The sequence below is a fragment of the Carcharodon carcharias genome, chromosome 3 (genome assembly GCF_017639515.1).
Source record: "Carcharodon carcharias isolate sCarCar2 chromosome 3, sCarCar2.pri, whole genome shotgun sequence".
NCBI lineage: Eukaryota > Metazoa > Chordata > Chondrichthyes > Lamniformes > Lamnidae > Carcharodon > Carcharodon carcharias.
The window spans coordinates 64,930,978-64,948,895 of NC_054469.1; the positions used below are offsets into that span (position 1 = coordinate 64,930,978).

Below are 17,918 nucleotides of genomic sequence, written 5' to 3' on the forward strand. Positions count from 1 at the left end.
TTGAACAATTTTCCCAATTCTCCAGTCATTCCCTCCACCACCGACACACAGTGGCATCAAAATCATGGAACTCCCTTCCTAATAGCACTGTGGGTGTACCTACACCACATGGACTGCAGCAGCTCAGGAAGGCAGCTCGCCAACGACGTAGGGTCAGATGATGTAGAATCTGTGTAGGTAGAGTTGAGGAACCGCAAAGGTAAAAAAAACCATAATGGGAGTTATGTACAGGCCTCCGAACAGTAGTCAGGATGTGGGGCACAAGATACACCAGGGGATAGAAAAGGCGTGTAAGAAAGGCAAGGTTACAGTGATCATGGGGGATTTCAATATGCAGGTGGACTGGAAAAATCAGGTTGGTAGTGGATCCCAAGAAAAGGAATTTGTGGAATGTCTATGAGATGGCTTTTTGGAGCAGCTTGTGGTGGTGGTCCCCACTAGGGAACAGGCAATTCTAGATGTAGTGATGTGTAATGAGGCAGATTTGATAAGGGAGCTTAAGGTGGAGGAACCCTTAGGAGGAAGTGACCATAATATGATAGAATTTACCCTGCAATTTGAGAGGAAAAAGCTGTAACGGTATTACAGTTGAATAAAGGCAACTACAGAGGCATGAGCTGGCCAGAATTGACTGGGAGATGAGCCTGGCAGGAAAGACAGTGGAACAGCAATGGCAGGAGTTTCTGGGAGTAATTTGGGAGACACAGTAAAAATTCATCCCTAGAAAGAAGAAGCATACTAAAGGGAGGACAAGGCAACCATGGCTCACATGGGAAGTCAGGGACAGCATAAATACTAAAGAGAAAGCATACAATCCGGCGAAGAGCAGTGGGAAACCAAGAGATTGGGAAGCCTACAAAGACCAACAGAGGACAACTAAAAAAGAAATAAGGAGGGAGAAGATTAAATATGAGGGTAAACTAGCCAGTAATATAAAAGAAGATTGCAAGAGTTTTTTTAGATATATAAAGGGTAAGAGAGAGGCAAAAGTGGACATTGGGCCATTGGAAAATGACGCTGGAGAAGTGGTAGTGAGGAACCAAGAAATGGCGGAGGAACTGAATAGGTGCTTTGCGTCAGTCTTCACAGTGGAAGACATGAGTAACATCCCCAAAGTTCAAGAGAGTTGGGGGGCAGAGGTGAGTATGGTGGTCATTACCAAGGAGAAGGTGCTAGGAAAACTGAAAGGTCTGAAGGTGGATTAATCACTTGGATCAGATGGATTACACCCCAGAGTTCTGAAGGAGATAGCTGAAGAGATAGTGGAGGCTTTAGTGGTGATCTTTCAGGAATCATTCGAGTCAGGGAGGGTTCCAGAGGACTGGAAAATCGCTAATGTAACCCGCCATTTAAGAAGGGAGTGAGGTAAAAGACGGGAAATTACAGGCTGATTAGCCTGACCTCGGTCGTTGGTAAGATTTTAGAGGCGGTTATTAAGGATGAGATTTCAGAATACTTGGAAATGCATAGTAAATTAGGGCAAAGTCAGCACGGCTTCATCAAGGGGAGGTCATGCCTGACAAATCTGTTAGAATTCTTTGAGGGGGTAACAAGTAGGCTAGACAAAGGAGAGCCATTGGATGTTATCTATGTGAACTTCCAGAAGGCCTTTGACAAGATGCCGCACAGGAGGCTGCTAAGTAAAATAAGAGCCCATGGTGTTAGAGGAAAGGTACTAGCATGGATAGAAGATTGGCTGTCTGGCAGGAGGCACAGAATGGGGATAAGGGGTCCTTCTCCGGATGGTGGCCGGTGACTAGTGGAGTTCTGCAGAGGTCAGTGTTGGGACCACAACTTTTCACTTTATACATTAATGATCCAGATGAAGGAACTGAGGGCATTCTGGCTAAGTTGCAGATGATTCAAAGATAGGCGGAGGGACAGATAGTATTGAGGAGGCAGGGAGGCTGCAGAAGGATTTGGACAGGTTAGGAGAATGGGCAAAGAAGATGGAATACAACGTGGGGAAGTGTGAGGTCATGCACTTTGGTAGGAAGAATAGAGGCATAGGTTATTTTCTAAATGGAGAGAGAATTCAGAAATCTGGAGTGCAAAGGGACTTGGGAGTCCTAGTCCAGGATTCTCTTAAGGTTAACTTGCAGGTTGAGTCGGTAGTTAGGAAAGTAAATGCAATATTGGCATTTATTTCAAGAGGACTAGAATATAAAAGCAGGGATGTGCTGCTGAGGCTTTATAAGGCTCTGGTCAGACAACATTTAGAATATTGTGAGCAATTTTGGGCGCTGTATCTCAGGAAGGATGTGCTGGCCCTGGAGAGGGTCCAGAGGAGGTTCACTAGAACGATCCCAGGAATGAAAGGCTTAACATATGAGGAACACTTGAGGACTCTGGGTCTATACTCAATGGAGTTTAGAAGGATGAGGGGGGATCTGATTGAAACTTACAGAATACTGAAAGGCCTGGATTAGAGTGGACGTGGGGAAGATGTTTCCATTAGTAGGAGAGACTAGGACCTGAGGGCACAGCCTGAGAGTAAAGGGAAGACCCTTTAGAATAGAGATGAGGAGAAACTTCTTTAGCCAGAGAGTGGTGAATCTATGGAATTCATTGCCACTGAAGGCTGTGGAGGCCAGGTCACTGAGTGTATTTAAGACCGAGATAGATAGGTTCTTGATTGGTAAGGGGATCAAAGGTTACGGGGAGAAGGCAGGAGAATGGGGTTGAGAAACTTATCAGCAATGATTGAATAGTGGAGCAGACTCAATGGGCCGAATGGCCTAATTTCTGCTCCTATGTCTTATGGTCTTACCACCTTCTCAAGGGCAATTACGGGTGGGCAACAAATGCTGGCCTTGCCAGTGACACCCATATCCCATGAAAGAATAAAAATAAGACTTCTCTTGAGAGTAAGAGCAATGGGATTAGTTTTATCTAGTAAAGAACCAGCACAGTCTTGATAGACGAAATCCTTCTATGAATCCAAATAATATTTCAATTTAAGGTCATTGCAGAGCTTTCCAATGCAGCCGGAATTTGCCTTTATACTGTACCTCCAAGCACAACAGCTGTTGATTGCAATACCTGACAGTTGCCTGCTCAATTTTCAGCTCAGCAGACGGGCATGCGCCCAACACGCACGAGCGTGAAATAGCATGCGATGACATTGGGTGAGCGTCCCGACGTCATCTCGCACTCGCGCGATATTTCGGTCAGTCGGTGAGCATGCGCAGGAGTCGGCAGCGCGCCCCCAACAATTAAGAGGGCTGTTAAGCCAATAATTCATTAATTAAATGGAATTCTTCCTTGCCAGTCCAACCTTACGGTTGGCGGGTGGGTGAAAAGGCCAAGCGGCCTTTGGATTTTTGAGGAAACCTCAGCCACATGCGGGATGAGGTTTCCGATGTTGATTAAAATAAAATAAAAATGTTTAAATCTCATTTCTAACATATCCCTACTCATGTGAGAGAGTCACATGAGGGCTCATGTTTTCCTTAATTTTACCATCTTTATTTGTAAAGTTAAAAACTTCAGCTCCCTGAGGCCTATAAGGGGCTTTCTGTGAGCGCACCCGCGCACGTGCTGACTTACATGCTCGCCCTCCTCCCACCAGCTCCCGACAACCAGGCAGCGCTGAGTGTCTCCACGTGTTAATTGGCCAGCCAGTGTGACATTACAGTCCGGGCCTGATTGCGGGCTGTGGACTGTTGCGCAGCCTCTTCCGGGCCTGCCGTCCGATGAGGGGAAAATCCTCCCCACTGAGTTGATGAGCACTATCAACAGCTCCTGACCATTTCTAACCCAAGCAAAAATACGCATCTTCAACACATACACCCTTCAAAAAGGCACATTTGGGTTGCATCGAAAAGCTTCGTAATGATTTTAAAATCCAGCACAATGCGTGGAAGCATTTGAACTGCTTTAATTTGCTTTCCTCATTGTTAATTCATATTCAGCTTCCAGTTTTCTAACTCATCAATCTCCAAGGAATATAGCAGACAACAGCTTACAATGGAAAAATGATCCAAATACAAAACAGTCAGTGATATTATCTGTATACTAATTCAATCAACAAGGTCAGTTATCCTTCCAACCATCCATAATTTTACATAGACAAGAAAGAATAATTTGCTAAATGAAATTTAAAAGGGGAGCACCAATAATAATCCTTCCATGAATATTCATGATTATTTTCAATTTTTAAAAAATAATGCAATATTGTCCTAAACTTATACTGAAACATATTCGAACACACATCAAAAACTATGAGAGCAACAAATGACAGCTGCTGAAACTCTGCATTCATTTTCTTGCTGTTTTCAAGTGTTGTTATATGTTATTTTAGCCACAGTTATGGTGGTGAGAGTTCTTACTTCAGTATAACATTTGAGGATTTGGAGTGCAAGGAATATGCAATTAATTCCAGTCATCTTCTAAACTTCATAAATGGTCTCTCATTAAAGCAGTATTTGTAGGATTACTTTAGTGTTTCAATATCCCTTCAGTCTAAAATTCTGTTCAATTATGAGAACAACCAAGAACTAGCTAATAGGAAAAAACAGATGATTTGGCCTGGTTAGGGTAAGTAGACTGACACTTCCATCTCAAGTCCAATGACTGAACAGATCCCATCGTGTTCATTATTTGAATAACTTGCAATTTCGCTTTTTTGGTAGAATGAGTAACGCAATTCTTCAATCCACATAAACCATAAATAAAGAATAGAAGCAAAACCACTTGTCCACTATGAAACCTGTGCTTTAAAAATAAAAAATTTGGACAAAATTAGGAGACACTACAGGGCATCAGGAATTTGAGAATAGAAAAAGACAAAGGTGTATCTGCAAAAGAAGAATTTTAGCTTCAAACTATTTTGGGCCTTTGCAAAAATACCTACTGTTAACACATACTACTCTCACTGACACAAAAACGTGAGTCCTGCTTTCATTAGGAAGCTCTGCAATTATTTTAAAAATCACACATTGTGAGGTTGTCCATAAGACCATAGGATACAGGAGCAGAAATTAAGCCATTCAGCCCATCGAGTCTGCTCCACCATTCAATCATGGCTGATACGTTTCTCAACCCCATTCTCACACCTTCTCCCCGTAACCTTTGATCCCCTTACCAATCAAGAACCTATCTATCTCGGTCTTAAATACACTCAATGACCTGGCCTCCACAGCCTTCTGTGGCAATGAATTCCATAGATTCACCACTCTCTGGCTAAAGAAGTTTCTCCTCATCTCTATTCTAAAAGGTCTTCCCTTTACTCTCAGGCTGTGCTCTCGGGTCCTAGTCTCTCCTACTAATGGAAAGATCTCACCCATGTCCACTCTATCCAGGCCTTCCAGTATTCTGTAAATTTCAATCAGATCCCCCCTCATCCTTCTAAACTCCATCAAGTATAGACCCAGAGTCCTGAAACGTTCCTCATATGTTAAGCCTTTCATTCCTGGGATCGTTCTAGTGAACCTACTCTGGACCCTCTCCAGGGCCAGCACATCCTTCCTGAGATACGGCGCCCAAAATTGCTCACAATATTCTAAATGTTGTCTGACCAAAGCCTTATAAAGCCTCAGCAGCACATCCCTGCTTTTATATTCTAGTCCTCTTGAAATAAATGCCAACATTGCATTTGCCTTCCTGCAAGTTAACCTTAAGAGAATCCTGGACTAGGACTCCCAAGTCCCTTTGCACTCCAGATTTCTGAATTCTCTCCCCATTTAGAAAATAGTCTATGCCTCTATTCTTCCTACCAAAGTGCATGACCTCACACTTCCCCACCTTGTATTCCATCTGCCACTTCTTTGCCCATTCTCCTAACCTGTCCAAATCCTTCTGCAGCCTCCCTGCCTCAATACTACCTGTCCCACCGCCTATCCTTGAATCATCTGCAAATTTAGCCAGAATGCCCTCAGTTCCTTCATCTAAATCATTAATGCATAAAGTAAAAAAGTTGTGGTTCCAACACTGACCCCTGCTGAACTCCAGTAGTCACCGGCCGCCATCCTGAGAAGGACCCCCTTATCCCCACTCTCTGCCTCCTGCCAGACAGCCAATCTTCTATCCATGCTAGTACCTTGCCTCTAACACCATGGGCTCTTATCTTACTGAGCAGCCTCCTGTGCGGCACCTTGTCAAAGGCCTTCTGGAAGTCCAAGTAGATAACATCCAATGGCTCTCCTTTGTCTAAACTACTTGTTACCTCCTCAAAGAATTCTAACAGATTTGTCAGGCATGACCTCCCCTTGATAATACCATGCTGACATTGCCCTATTTTACAATGCACTTCCAAGTATTCTGAAATTTCATATTAGAGCCTTAGTCGTGCCATGAATGTGTAATTACGATATTACAGATTTTAAGGACAACTGTTTTAAAGGAATATTTCTGTTTTCAAATCTTTACATTTAGTTTAAAAGCCTTTTTCAAAATGGAAGTATGGACGGACAATGTGGCACCTTCTGTGTTTATTCAAAACTTGTCAGACTCATATCTCCAGAGCTGGCTATTAAGAGACAGTAAAAATGCAAAGATAGGGATGCCCACTGAACTGCAAAAGATGTGAAAAACTTTTTTACTTCTGCTTCTGAGAGAACAGCAGACAGGAAGACACTTCAAAGGACCTCAACGTAATTAATTCTTTGTGAATAGTGATTCCTTGAAATTTAACATAGCAGCCATTTTTGTGTTTTTGAACTCTCTAAAGGAGGCTGTGTGGCAGTGTGAGAGACAATAGCAACACACAGCTCTCAGCTGAAACAGCCAGGAGCCCCTAAGAAGAACTCTGAGAGACATCAGGGGGGTTTTCTCTCTGCCACAGGAGTCAAAGAGGGAAGCGTTAAAAAAAAATCAGCTGCTGTTCTGCTGAAAGAGTCCAGGCAACCTTTAAGTGCTGCAACCACAGAACTAATGAAGAACAAGAACCTTCTCTCTCAAAATCTGCTTGACATGCTGAGTCCACCTGAAAAAGGCAAGCACTGACTGGTTGACTGCAGAAGCCAGCGCAGCTGCTAAGCTGAACCTCAAGTTTTAGCCCTTCACTTCGGAAAGAAGGGACTCAAGCAATGGTCCCACAACGATATCTCACAGAGACTTTAGAAATCTCATCTTTAAATATCTTATTTTTAGATGTTTTTCATCTTTGTATCTGTATTTCAGTTAATAATAACTTTATCACTTTTACCTAAATAGCTTTCAGCAATTGTTTTTGTAACAAACTAACCTTTTTTTATATAGACTAAAGTTTATCTGCTGGGTTATTTTCAAATTGAGCCACTCCAATTACAAGCTGGCTACATACACTCACACATATAAATTCTTAGCTCACAGGCCACCTTGAGGAAACACCTTTTATGTGGTTGTGACACTGGAAATCCAAATCAACAGAAGCAGATAATCTCCAAAAATGTAAATAATATTGAGGGAATGCTAGGCCATGTAGTTGAAGGCACAGAGTTTTATTTTATCTCAAATACAAATAGTACCACTGTCCCACCATGAGGGATTTTATATTTTCTGAATTATTAGGGGGCCCCCAATAACGTTGGAAATTCAGATATTATTATGGATCCTACATAGAATAACCACCAAGTGCAATAAAAAAAATCCACAATGCAGCAACAAATGGGCTTTACCAAGGAGATGGTACCAACTCAATGGCTTCAACTTCGGTAAGGGGAAGACCACACCCTCCCTGCCAACGCCCCCCTGCCCCCTCCATCCTGCAAATATCGATAGAAAGCCAAAGACAACATCAGGAGTCCAGGACATGTCTTAATCATGTACAGCAAAATAAATAACGGTCTAGGATTTCCGATCTACGGTGGGTTGTACCCAGGAGGCACCCCAGAAGATATTCCTGGGGGTCTCCCCACTGAGGTCCCCACGCAAGGATTGCATGGGAATTGCCCAGGAAATTCAAACATCCGATGGGCAATTACACTGCATTGGGAGCCATCCGATACTCCAATTTAAATCGGAGACTTCAGTTGGTTCTGACTGTCTTAGCAGAATGGTTAACTGGGAAAAGTTAGAAGAATTAAAGCCACTTCTAATTCCTGGATAACGTTTATTGATTCCCCACCTTCCCACACCCTGCAACCCCACCCCCATATCCCCAACTACCCTTCCAACTCCAAACTAGCCTCCCAACTCCCCCACCCCCCCGACCAACCTCCCAACAACTCTTCCAGCTACCCTCCCTACTACCTCCCACCACCGACAAGCATCCTGACCTGCTAACTACCCTCCTGATGCCCCCCCCCCGACAACTACCTCCACTAGCCCCCACATCCCCAGCTACGCTCCCGACACCCCCAGCTGCCCACCCGTCCGATTGACCACCCAACACCCATCCAAACCTCCACAACCCTCCCAACCACACCCCCATCTCTAACCAAACACCTGACACCCTCCAACACCCCCCCACCCGACTACCCTCCTGATCCCCAACTACATCCCAACCCCTGACTGACCATCCGACACTACCCCAACTTCCTTCTCGGCCCCCAACTAACATGCCCAACCACCTAACCAATTCCCAACTACACACCCACCGCAACTACCCCTCCAACCCCCCGACTGAGCACCAGATCCCCCCCAACTTCCCTTCCAACCCCTCCAAATGAACTCCCGACATCTCCCCCACTCATCCTCTCCACCCCCTCATCCCGACCCATCCTAACCACTTAGCTTACACAATTACCTTCTCCCTGGCTTCTCAGAATGGTTGGGACCTTTAAATTTACCTGCTTTACAGCAGCTAGTACTTTCCTCCGACTCTGCTGTCCTGCACAGAAGGCCTCAGGCAGCTGATACACTGCACATTTCTCACTCAGGCCAAGTCGGAAGGTCTGACGTGAAATGTGCAGCTCCTGACTAAAGTAAGTAAAAAGGGGAAAAGTGACAATCCGGCTATGATTGTCTCTCCTCGTATGCTCTGGCCCTACTATTCCTAATTCCACAAACACTGTGAAATCTATAGAATATACAATTTTTCAGACACAGCACGCTAAGCTCCAGATACCATGAGTCAAATGACTTCACAAACCTTCTGGGAATTCCTTTGTTGGCCAGGCCCCTAGTTTGAAAACCTGGAGTCTAAACAGATAATGAATTCCTAGAACGCAGATGGGCCAATTGGTAACTCAGAACTCACTACTGAGTTCGCACAATCCTAACTTGCTACTGGGGCCAAACATAGGAAGATACTTTTTACATTGCATTATTTTCATTTCCTATACATTTGCCACCACAAGAGCCGTTTGAAACAAGGCTTTATCTCACATTTTTTCTTCTCCTCTACCCAAAAGTATGAAAAGTTATCAAGCGAAGCCATACACCACTGCTAACCCTCTAGGTGCTAGCTCAGAGAAACACTGATTGCAGCCTGGGAATGGACTGCATTCCTCTCCATGATCTGAAGAATGGATATGTACGATGGAAAGGGCCAAGTGGGGGAAAGGGATGATGAGGGAGAAGAAAAATGAACATTTAAAAAAAAAAATCTAATTACCCCAAGCCTTAAAAATAAACTCTTGGGAGCATTTCCGTAATTAAGTCAAGTCTCAAATAGTGACTCTGTTAACTAGCATCATCACAACTGAGCTCAGATTAATTACCTTAAGTTATCTCCTTGACTACGTTGAGAATTTCTGGAAAATCCTTCTGCTCGAAAGCTTTCATTCAAATCAATAAAATAAACCTTTACATTCAGAAGCCATTTGCATCAGTTTATAAAGTCCACCCCAGATTCCAAGGTCATTAGAACAAGAAAAAGTGCAAACTTTACAGTAGATATTATGACACAAGCAAGAAGTTATTTATCAGCTCTTCCCTACTCTCAAATTTTCATTTCAGACTCTTAATTTAACAAGTCCAAGACAACAACTATAATAGAAATAAACAATAGAGTTCTTGATTACAAGAAAGCAATCTTTAAAATTATTCAAATAAGGATCACGAAATGCATGGCAAATGCGGGAACTGTTTAACCAAACTGTAATGAAAATGAATTCTTGGAGGGGGCACATCATATCCCCTTACTTTTCTCTGGTATAACTGAAATGCAACTGGTCATAAAGCCACAACAAAATTCATTTGGCATGGTTAATAAAAAGCAATTACATCAAGAAGGACAAAAATATTTACCTTATTTAAGACATTGCTTACTTCACTTGCAAAGTCTCTTGAGCAAACTTCAAGGTGAAAGATTTTGCCACAGTTTGATACACATGCTCCTAGCAGCTTTAAAGAAAGAATTCAATCATGAACACATTTCATAACTTTGACTAATAAGAACATTGAAATAGGCTACAACACCACCTTGGGAATAAACAGTAACATCTTATTACGGCATAGAATGCCAAAAAAATAGGGGCGGTCAAAGTTCAGTCACCCTAAAATGCAGATAATACTGCATCATGCCAGAAAAACTCTGAAGGTGGGGTGCACCTGTTATACAGAAAAATACAAATAACATACTCTCTTAGAACTAATAAATACTACTTACAGTTAGTGCCTGCATGGCAACATGAGGGTCCTTGTGATTCACTCTTTTCATAATAGATCTCAAGCAGTCTTTTGGCCTAATAACAAACAGTAGAGGTGTAATTTTTTTTAAGAAAAATAATACAAATGTTTCTAACTTAACATTAACTGACTCAATCCAATCCAAACTGGCTTGCTAATAGTGACAGTTAAATTTGATACAGACAGATATAAAGTATTAGATAAAATAATAAAAAGGGCATAATACATAGTCCACAAGTAACATGGAGGGTGGAACGACAAGTGATGAAGAGGCATGTCCAATCACAGCAGAGCTGCAATCAACAAATAGAATGCTTAAGCTACTGAACAGGATGCTTGAACTGTACAGTGCTCTAGTCAAACTAGAATAGCCCTGAACACTACAGAATTCAAGTCCTGGAGTCAGTTGAGAAATGGACAACAATATTCCAAGGACTCAACAACTACAAAAACCTGGTCTTTCTAACCTTGGGGAAGGAAAAGACAAGAATGAAATATACAAATGACGACAGGTCCCTACCCATGAACATATGTAGTTTCCAGCAGGCATAAGTGAGCCACATTGTGCGCACAGTGCATTGATCTTAAATTGGTCATTAGTGTAACAATCCCTAACTCTTTGCATATGTCTGACACATAAAGGTAAGTTTGCTATATTTGAATCTACAGCTGCGTGGAAGAATTTCCTTACACACCTTAATGCAATCTGCACTACGCTCAACTTCACCTTTGAAATTGAGCAGTCTAACGAGCTCCCTTTCCTCAATGAGCTAGTTGAGAAATCCACTACTTTGGTCAATATACGCATCGGGATTCCTACAGCTTGACATGCTATAAGATTGGCCTAATCAGCAATCTCTTAAATAGGACCTGAGCCATTTGCTCACCATGCAATCTTGATGCTGAAATAGGATCCATCAAAGCTACCCTGAGGGATAATGTCTACCCCGATCAGATCACTGCTCGCTGCGTATGGCATACTCATGAATGGGCCTAAAGTTGCCACTTTCAGTGCCCAGTCACCCTCAAGTTACCCTGGAAGGGTAAGGTCTCTCAAAAATTTGAGCAATAGGTGAAGCTAGCCATTTCACACTGTTACAATGCAGCAGTGAATTTCAAAAACTAAATGCGATTCCGTGATTAGATAACATTTGCTGAAGAATCCAGAGTATGCTAAGAATTACACTAACTATTAATTTAAGATCATCAGTCGGGCTTGAAATGTGGCTCACTTACACTTGCTAGAAGCTACATATACTGATAAGCAGGGACCTGTCCTCTGCAGTCAAAAGCAACATGTCCAAGCATTGCGCCTTCTGTTAATTAAACAAAAGCGTTTCCTGGTGCATACCCCATGGCAATGCCTCCTTCAAACAGAGCCAACTTACTAACCTATCAGCACCTTTTTTCTCAGGCAATATAAATTGTTGCTCCCTTTGAAATTTGGCATTCCAGCATCAGTCCTGATGAGTGCGAGATGAAAAGCTTCTATAGTATATCTCTTTTTTCAGCAATACTCAAGTTCTGTACTACTAAGTGACTATTTATATAAAAGAACACAGGTAGGATTACCAATCCTCCACAACTGGAATTGAAGATCAATCTCAAGGACACTGTTGTGTGCATCCCTGGAGAAAAATCAACGGGACATTAAAGAAGATTTTTTTTTGTTGTCATTTTCTTTGAACATTTTTCTATATATAAAAAGTATTGAAAATGGGAAAAAAGGGTATTTGGCTGACAGTCAAGCATCATCCAATTAAGTAATGAGTCTTTTTGCTTTTGAATTAAGGTAGCAAGGCAGTGTGTCATAGGATGGATGTGTTGGCTGACTAATTGCTGGAGCATGGAGGTAGGTTATGTGGTGAAACTTCCAGGAATACATTTAATCACAGTTGGCAATTCAAAACACCAGGCATAGAAAAAGTAAATCTGAAGTATACTAGGCTAGATGATCTTGTGTTGAATTAAACATGATGTTCCGTACAGGAGGAGATTTGCTTTAAACAGCCCTGATTTCTCCTCTCACCACCGTCCATAAACAGAAAGGTGTTTTGATTTTGATTTCCCCCTTTACAAGTGGCGTATTTTCCAACCCCTCAGTTTTGGTGTGATCCAATTTCCATTAATAACCCCACAGCAAACTCGAGATAGGGTAAACTCAGAAAGGTAATTTATTCGCACGCACACAAACATGAGACAAGGGTCGCAATGTAGCCTCCTTTTTCACTCATATAATGAAAGGAGTGGGGATATAGAAAGAAAGTTTTACAGGGCCTCAGGGATCTGTGCTTGGACCATTGTTGTTTGTTATCTATATCAATGATTTGGATGATAATGTGGTGAATTGGATCAGCAAGTTTGCTGATGACACTAAGATTGGAGGCATTGTGGACAGCGAGGAAGGCTTTCAAAGCTTGCAGAGAGATCTGGACAAACTGGAAAAATGGGCCAGAAAATGGCAGATGGAATTTAATGCAGAAAAGTGTGAGGTGTTACATTTTGGAAGGTCAAACCAAGGTAGGACATACACAGTAAATGGTAGGGCACTGAGAAGTGCGAAGGAACAAAGGGATCTGGAAGTTCACATACATAGTTCCCTGAAAGTGGCGTCACAGGTAGACAAGGTTGTAAAGAAAGCTTTTGGCATACTGGCCTTCATAAATCAAAGTATTGAGTATAGGAGTTGGGATGTTATGGTGAGGTTGTATAAGACATATGGGAGGCCAACTTTGGAGTATTGTGTGCAGTTCTTGTCGCCTAACTACAGGAAGGATATCAGTAAGATTGAGAGAGTGCAGAGAAGACTTACTAGGATGTTGCCGGGTCTTAAGGAGTTGAGTTACAGGGAAAGATTAAACAGGTTAGGACTTTATTCCTTGGAGCGTGGAAGAATGAGGGGAGATATGATAGAGGTTCACAAAATTATGAGGGGTATAGACAGAGGAAATGCGAGTAGGCTCTTTCCACTTAGATTAGGAGAAATAAATACGAGAGGACATGGCTTTAGGGTGAAAGGGGAAAGGTTTAGGGGAACATTAGGGGGAACTTCTTCACTCAGAGAGTGGTGAGAGTGTGGATCAAGCTACCATCTGACATGGTAAATGCGGGCTCACTCTAAGTTTTAAGAATAAATTAGATAGATACATGGATGGGAGAGGTCTGGAGGGTTATGGACTAGGTGCAAGTCAATGGGACTAGCGGAATAATATTTCGGCACAGACTAGAAGGACCAAATGGCCTGTTTTCTGTGCTGTAGTGTTCTATGGTTCTATGGCAAAGACTACAGGATAAAAAGTTATTGTTTCACATGAGTTCAGTGTCCAGAATCAAAGTCCAATGGTGTATTCCGTCACAGAGGTCAACAATCCAAAAACTGATGCTGGGTAACTCACTTTTCCAGTAAAGATGACTTCCACAATGAGACAGGCGGAAATGAATTAATCCTGTAAACGCTGGTACAGAAATGCAGAAGTTCCAGTAGGAACAATGTAGATGGGGACCAGGCATTTAACTGGATCGAGCCCTCATCCTGAACTGCTGCTTGCTAGGTAGAAGATGGCAGACTGATCGAGAGTATAGCAAGACAGTGTAACTGATTCTCCTAGCTGGGGATTTGGGTGTGTGACTCCCAATCCACTTTGGCTATGACAAAAGATATATATTCCTTTGTATGGATTCTTGAGATTGTTAATGTTTCAACCATTAAGAATTTGGAAGGAGGTTGCAGGGTCCTTTGTCCAAGCACACTAGTAGTCTCAAATTGGCTAGGCCTGTCTTAGGAAATGTAGATGACCTTTGTATAGTTCCATTTGAATTTGATCTCTGCAGCCACAGGGGTCGTTAGTGTCTCTTCAGAGATAATGAGGTGCCAGTTCCTCTGATACTGCCAGTAAGTTCCTTTTGTTCAGGGTTACAGGCAGACAAAACTTCAGCCTATTTAAAGTCTTTGCCCAGTTTTTAAAATTTTACAAAGTAGCTATGTTTATATGTACATGTTACACCCAATTTTTGGAACTTCCCATTTCATGAACTGGGCACTGGTAGAACCCATTTCATGGACTGGGCAAACTCACCACACAAATCATGAAATAGGCAGTTTCACTGCTCATTTCATAAAATGACCAATGCTATGCAACAGTTTTAAATTTTAATTCATGGAATTATTGCTCCAGCTTGTTGTACAAGTTTAACAACATGTACTAAGTTGCTCAATGGACACTGTAAATTTGGGAAAGCAAGTTTCTCTACAAAGGCACAAATGGTGGTTGGCGGAAGGTGTAAAATTTAATATAAGTTTCAAAAGGACCAGTTCATAACTTCCTATTTGACTTCAACGGCTCACACAGCAGACAACGGAAGGTGTGGAATTCCATGCTGGAAGTGAAAATAACATGGTGTTGATTTCAAAGGCTCATATGGCAAGTAAGACTTAACAATTCATTGGTGACAAGTTCATCTCTCCTTTGTTGTACCCAGATGAAATGCGATGGCATTCACACCTCTTGTAGAACCAGTATATAAGCACAGAAATCTATACCAACTAGCATAACCTCCGCAAACACTGAAGATGGATAACTGTATCATGGTCTTCTGAATATGAGCAGAAGGTCATTGCTGCCCTCAAGCGTGGGAAAACTGGACAGAGACAAGGTTACCAGGAGTAATGGTAAGTACATAACTACCAAGGGAGCAGTCCTAGATGTCATGTGACAAGTCCACATTGGAACTGGCCATGGTGGTTAAAAAAACTCAAGAAACTTTCTGAAAAGTACACAAACATCCCACGGTCTCTTATAGGACAGTACATCAGTCGTTGTGAGAAATGCTTAGAAACATGTCGCAGGCAAGAGAAAGCAACAGGAGTGTCGTCAATGACTTTAATGAATGCAGCCAAGTAGATTTGGTTGACATGCAGACTACGAGTTATCACTTCATACAGCACTACATGGAGTACCTGACCAAGTTCCATGTCATTCGTCTTCGGAGATCTATGACAGCAGCTGAGGTTACCCACGAGCTGCTTCTCATATTTCTAAAAATCGGAGCTCCACATATTCTTCAATCAGATAGCAGAAGGGAGTTCACAGTACAGGTCACCCATGAACTGGCAACACTCTGTGAAGAACTGGTGTTGGTCAACAGGAATCCCAGACATCCTCAGAGTCAAGGCTCTATGACATGCACTAATGGTGATATGAAGCTGAAGCTAATGGCCTGGTTGTGTGACAACAACTGTGCGGAGCGGAGCTATGGTGTCAGTTTTGTTCAGTGGACAACGAACAGCAGTTACCATGAGGTAGATGGCTCCTTACCAAGCACTCACTGGAAACAAACCATGGTGCGGCCTCCAATCAAAGTTGCCAGATGAATTCTTCAACAGAATCTCCACAGCCATTGAAGAAGAACTAGAAAGACTTCTTGAGGAGAACATGGAAAATCCTGATCCTAAACTGTCCTCCATGGACAATCGTGAGCTGGCCCCAGAACCAACCACACAAACAACTCCAAGTCAGCTCCTGGACCATCCAACATGGAAGTCCCTGAGCGAATACCAGAACTATCTACCATAGATGACCAAGTTGGCCCCTGGAGCACCCAACATGGACAACCCTGAGCCAACCATCGGATCATTCAACACGGGACGATGCTGAGACATTCCTGGGACCATCCTCCATGCATGACTCTGAGCCGGCCTCTGGGTCATCCACTACAGATGACACTACATCTGAGGAAGAACTTCATCCTGCCAGACATGCAAGGAAGGTGGCACACAGGGGCATCACACAGCAAGCCAAGCGGATGATGGCAAGCAGCACAAGGTCACTTTGGACTGTTGGTGTTGTAAACAATGTGGCTGTCCCAGTTTCAGCATTTGACCGCAGCAAAGGTGACCCACCAAATGTTACAGGTGTGCTGCTGGCAGCAGATGGGACTAGCTACACCATTGAGCCAGCTAGGGGGGTTGTGAAAGGCAATTTTGCCAGGAATCAGTTTGAATTTGTGCTGTACAATGGACTTGAGTGCAGAAGACATTCCAGCAGTGCCCTCAGCCCAGCCATCTTCAGCTGCTTCATCAACAACCTTCCTTCCATCATAAGGTCAGAAGTAGGGACGTTTGCTGATGCAGCACCATTCGCAACTCCTCAGATACTGAAGCAGTACATGTCCAGATGCAGCAATACCTGGGCATATCCAGGCTTGAGATGACAAGTGGCAAGTAACATTCGAGCCACACAAGTGCCAGGCAATAACCATCTCCAACAAGAGAGAATCCAACCATCATCTCTTGACGGTCAATGATATTACCATCACTGAATCCCCTATCACCATCCTAGGGGTTACGATTGAGAAGAAACTGAACTGAACTTGCCATACATGGACCACCCAGCATCAACCTAGGCACCGGAAGCAACAACAACAATCTCAGTCCTGTCGACCCTGCAAAGTCCTCCTTACTAACATCTGGGCGCTAGTGCCAAAATTGGGAGAGCTGTCTCACAGACCAGTCAAGCAACATAGAGGGAGTGCAGAAAAGGTTCATCAGACTGATTCCTCGGATGGCAAGATTGTCGAATGAGGAGACATTGGGCCGATTAGGCCTGTATTCACTATAGTTTAGAAGAATAAGAATCTCATTGAAACGTATAAAATTCCGGCAGGGCTGGACAGCCTGGATGCAGGGATGACATTACCTCCGGCTGGGGGGTCTAGGACAAGGCATCACAATCTCAGGATATGGGGCAGGCCATTTAGGACTGAGATGAAGAGAAACTTCTTCACTCAGAGGGTGGTGAACCTATAGAATTCTCTACCACAGGAGGCTATGGAGGCCAAGTCACTGAATATATTTAAGAAATAAATAAAATAGATTTCTAGACTCTAAAGGCATCAAGGGTATGGGGAGACCACGGGAGTATGGCATTGGGATAGAGGATCATATTGAATGCTCGAATGGCCAAATGATCTAATCCTCCTATTTTTCTATGTTTCTATGACACTTGATGAAGGTAACACCGCTGGTCATGTATGTAGTTTAGAAGCTGTTAAGTCAGTTACAGACCCAAACAAAAACAAAGCAATTCATATGCTGCACATCTCCAAACAAAAACATGAAAACTTTGGAGAGCAAAGAATCACATCCATTCATGTTATTTCATTCCTACTCAGTGCACTGCTCTATCTTTGTTACAGCTGCATGTTTTGACCATATATACTTTTTGTTTTGTCCCTTTCCATTCTGCAAAGCAAAGAAGCAGAAAGGATACAAAAACAAAAATCGCTGGAAAAACTCAGCAGGTCTGACAGCATCTGTGGAGAGAAAGTCAGAGTTAACATTTCAAGTCCATATGACTCTTCTTCGGAGCTAAATGTCCTCATAATGGAGCTGCCAAGCTGCACCATGTGTGGTTCAATGCCATGTG

At 42.8% G+C, this 17,918-nt stretch overlaps 1 protein-coding gene across 2 annotated transcripts in view; it reads right to left on the reverse strand.

Annotated features, from left to right (window-relative positions):
- Window positions 1–17,918, reverse strand: part of LOC121276487 (signal transducing adapter molecule 1-like) — a 78,439-nt gene that overhangs the window by 34,010 nt on the left and 26,511 nt on the right. Inside the window, exons 3-4 of one of the 2 annotated variants that reach the window (XM_041184952.1) lie at window positions 10,475–10,550; window positions 10,114–10,209 (exon numbers count right to left, since the gene is read on the reverse strand). In XM_041184952.1, the coding sequence (XP_041040886.1) occupies window positions 10,114–10,209; window positions 10,475–10,550 (172 nt within the window). The remainder of the gene's footprint in view (window positions 1–10,113; window positions 10,210–10,474; window positions 10,551–17,918) is intronic. The other variant, XM_041184953.1, reaches the window with a different exon arrangement.